This window comes from Acyrthosiphon pisum, chromosome A3 (genome assembly GCF_005508785.2).
Source record: "Acyrthosiphon pisum isolate AL4f chromosome A3, pea_aphid_22Mar2018_4r6ur, whole genome shotgun sequence".
Lineage (NCBI taxonomy): Eukaryota > Metazoa > Arthropoda > Insecta > Hemiptera > Aphididae > Acyrthosiphon > Acyrthosiphon pisum.
In genome coordinates, this window is record NC_042496.1 from 22821717 (window position 1) to 22825151 (window position 3435).

Sequence of the window (3435 nt, forward strand, 5' to 3'; positions counted from 1 at the left end):
TCCGTACAGTCGGCGCCGGCGTGGGTGTCGTTTGCAAGGGCGAGGCCGTCACCCGCGGTCGTGTTTATATATATATTGTATATTATATGATATCATCATCTTATGGTACCACGTCTCAAACGCATAGACCGCCAAAATCGTTCAATCCTCAACCGTTTTTTTATTTTTATATTTTCACTACACGACTTCCGGACGCATAATCGACGACGACGACGACTTTATATTATATAGGATTCGACATATTCCATATCGACCGTCGAAGCCGTTTTTTTCTCAGCTGCTGTCACTAATAATATTATTCGCGTACGTGTGCAGTCTTATACGCCCTGTCATGTGCCGCGACGTGCCCGACCACAATAATTATTGTCACGATAACACCTCCGCGTGACACAACGCACAACGTATCGCAGTTCTTTTATAGGGGCGATATCGTCTTACACCGCATACCTACGCGTGTGTTGGGTTACCGCAAGTTTATATTATACGTTTTTCATATTTTATCGTAACAACACAATATTAAATCAATCGTAATTATAGTGAAAAGTGCCTGTACATTGTACGACAAACGGGTATTAGGTGCCTACATTATTATCATCATAATTTAATAATATCTCTCGCAACCGGACCGCAACAGTCCTGCAGCGATCGATGGACATCAAGGGTAAGGTCGCCATGGTTACAGGCGGGGCCGCCGGCATTGGTCGCGCGTACTGCGAGGAGCTGCTGAAAAACGGAGCCAAAGTAAGATTTCGTTTATTTCTATAATAATAGTTGTCATTATTTTGTACCGTTGTTGTCCCGGCGGCGGATGCGGCGTGAAGCTCATTTTTCGGACACTAAGTCTTGCGTAGAAATGAACCATATGGTATAGAGTATAGACGTTTCTATAGCATATGGGATCTATCACGCTCAAAGGCGTGTATTGAGAAAAACGTGTAAATAGCTTAAGTCCTTAACTCACTCTTCCTTTTTTCGACATATTTGTTTGATAGAAAATGACGACAAAACAGAATTATTTAAAATATATTATTATTTCTGGTTTTATTTTATTGAATACAAGACCTCACGCCGACCACCTCTTACCCACATCCCCCACTATCATCTTGAAATTTAATTTAAAATATTTAAAATAAAATATACAAGACTATTTTCAATAATAGTACATTTTTAGAATTTAATATTAATAATAATAATCATTTGTTTATTTTTTTGGTTGCCTAGGCAGTTATATATATTATACTAGTATATTATATGGAAGATAAAATAAACAAAACTTGTTCATATAATAGAGGCATTTGTTTTAAATAATTTAGATATTAGAAAATATATTGACATACGACATATACATGACTATTAACTACCATTATATTTTTCAATCTAATTTCACTCTTGGATTACTCTCTCTAGATTGCCAATGATTAGGTATAGTGTTGTTCACTGTGGACTTAATACAGTACCCATTAATCATTACGATATTTATTAATGTAGTCAGCATCTATATTAAAAAAATCGAACTGTAGTAGGTACGTATTTTTGTACAATGGTGGCCCTACAGTAAGCTTGTAGGGGAGTATGTCGATGTGTAAGCACTTTTCCGGTTACTTTAACGTATTTACCACAGTATGACTATACAAGCATTAAATTCTTACCTAGGTACTACACATTTGGCTTCGGGTCTTGACTCTTGGATCCACTGCTCCAAGTGTCCCCAACTACCACATTACCACTTGATAAATTATAATAAATAAAGCTAATATATTACCCTTAACTATATCTTCGTGTGGAAGGGTTCAGAACCCAGTGGCCAATACTATAGACATAATCTTGGCCGTGGTCACGCCAGTGTGTAAGTATATATTTTATATACCCGTCTAATATATCTATGGGCAGTATTATTTTATACAATATTCTTACGATATAATATAAAATTTACCTATCGTGTTGACACATTGTCATTTAATATATGTGTACTAAAGTATGAGCATTGAATTTATAATATATATTATGTGTATTACAGGTATCCATATGTGACATCAACGAAGACGTCGGTGTCAAGTTGGCCGACCTATTGGGTGCCAAGTTTGGAAACGTCAAAGTGATATTTTGTCCATGCGACGTCACCGATTATCCACAGTTTCAAGGTAAAAACTTACAATTATAAACATTGAACCAATTAATAAGTAGGACGTATAAAGTACCTTTAGGTAATAGACAATAGGCATATAATTAGATGTATAGTGTCACGGTAACTGCGCTGTGATGGCTAATCTAAATGCTAAAATCTTGAATAATTAATCTAGTTGTATTATAATGTATAATATAGTAGGCAAATGTATAGTGCTTTTACATTTGTTTAATTAGCTACTTACTAATCGTTAGTTGATATTTGCTAAAAATTAAAATTAATGATAACATTATCGATTATCGAAGAACAATAACAATAATTAATATTTAATACTATAATAATAGTCAGGCAGGCGTATGCAAAATATTTTTTGGTTTACATAAACTCAAAAGTCGAAATCAATTTAGGAAAATATTTGTAAAGTTGAATTATTAATTTCCATAGTTGTAGGTATTCAAAAGATTATGTGCTTATACGCAGTGGTCGAAGTGGGCGGTGGAATAGGTAAAAGGGATGCAGGTATCTCTCTTTAAATTTTAATTTCCATCCAACTTAGACACTTAAGGCTGTTCTTACAATGTATGGTAAAGTGTCGGTTAACTTTAACCGGACATTGTAAGAACGGCCCTTAGTACTTATTATGATACCTTTTTTATTGTAATCTAATTGTATCTATATCATCAAGTTGGAAGTATAGTGTTACCTTACGTGTTGTTATAAACAACTTTATAATATATTGTATTTCTGTTTTTTGAAAATAAATTGCGGTTAGGTAACTATAGATACCTACTATCATTTGTTTTTATAATTTTATTTTGGTTTTTTGTAATGTAACGATACATATATTAGGAGCTTAAAAATGTATTTGTGTTATTATAATTTATGTATTTTGTAACTGAACTACCCCTAAAATCTTAACTATTATTATTATTTTGTAAGCATAGATAATATTTTTGCAACGTTACAATCATAATTTATATCACAAAGACATAAACCTGGTTATAATTATAACGTCCACGTTATAATTATAATTTACGATGTTTCGTGATTATATGATATATTATTATATTGGATAATATAATATAACAATTTAAGAGAGAAATACGTTTTTTTTATGCTGTCGTTAAGTTTACCTTCGTGATTTTCTAAGAAGATATCTTGAAGATGGTGTGGTTTTAATCTAGGATTGGGAGTTTTTCCGTCAAACTTGCAGTGGTTATATCCAATTTTATTTATTCTATCATGGAAGTTTTTTAATTAGTTTGTTATCTGTGTTGGTATAGGTAGAGTTATCCTGTGTAGAAAGTTGT

The 3435-nt window shown here is 33.0% G+C and overlaps 1 protein-coding gene across 1 annotated transcript in view; it reads left to right on the top strand.

Annotated features, from left to right (window-relative positions):
* Nucleotides 1-3435, top strand: part of LOC100159346 (15-hydroxyprostaglandin dehydrogenase [NAD(+)]) — an 8200-nt gene continuing 4765 nt past the window's right edge. Inside the window, exons 1-2 of the mRNA XM_001943773.5 lie at nucleotides 1-741; nucleotides 2018-2141. Coding sequence (XP_001943808.2) covers nucleotides 649-741; nucleotides 2018-2141 — 217 coding nt within the window. The 5' untranslated portion in view covers nucleotides 1-648. The remainder of the gene's footprint in view (nucleotides 742-2017; nucleotides 2142-3435) is intronic.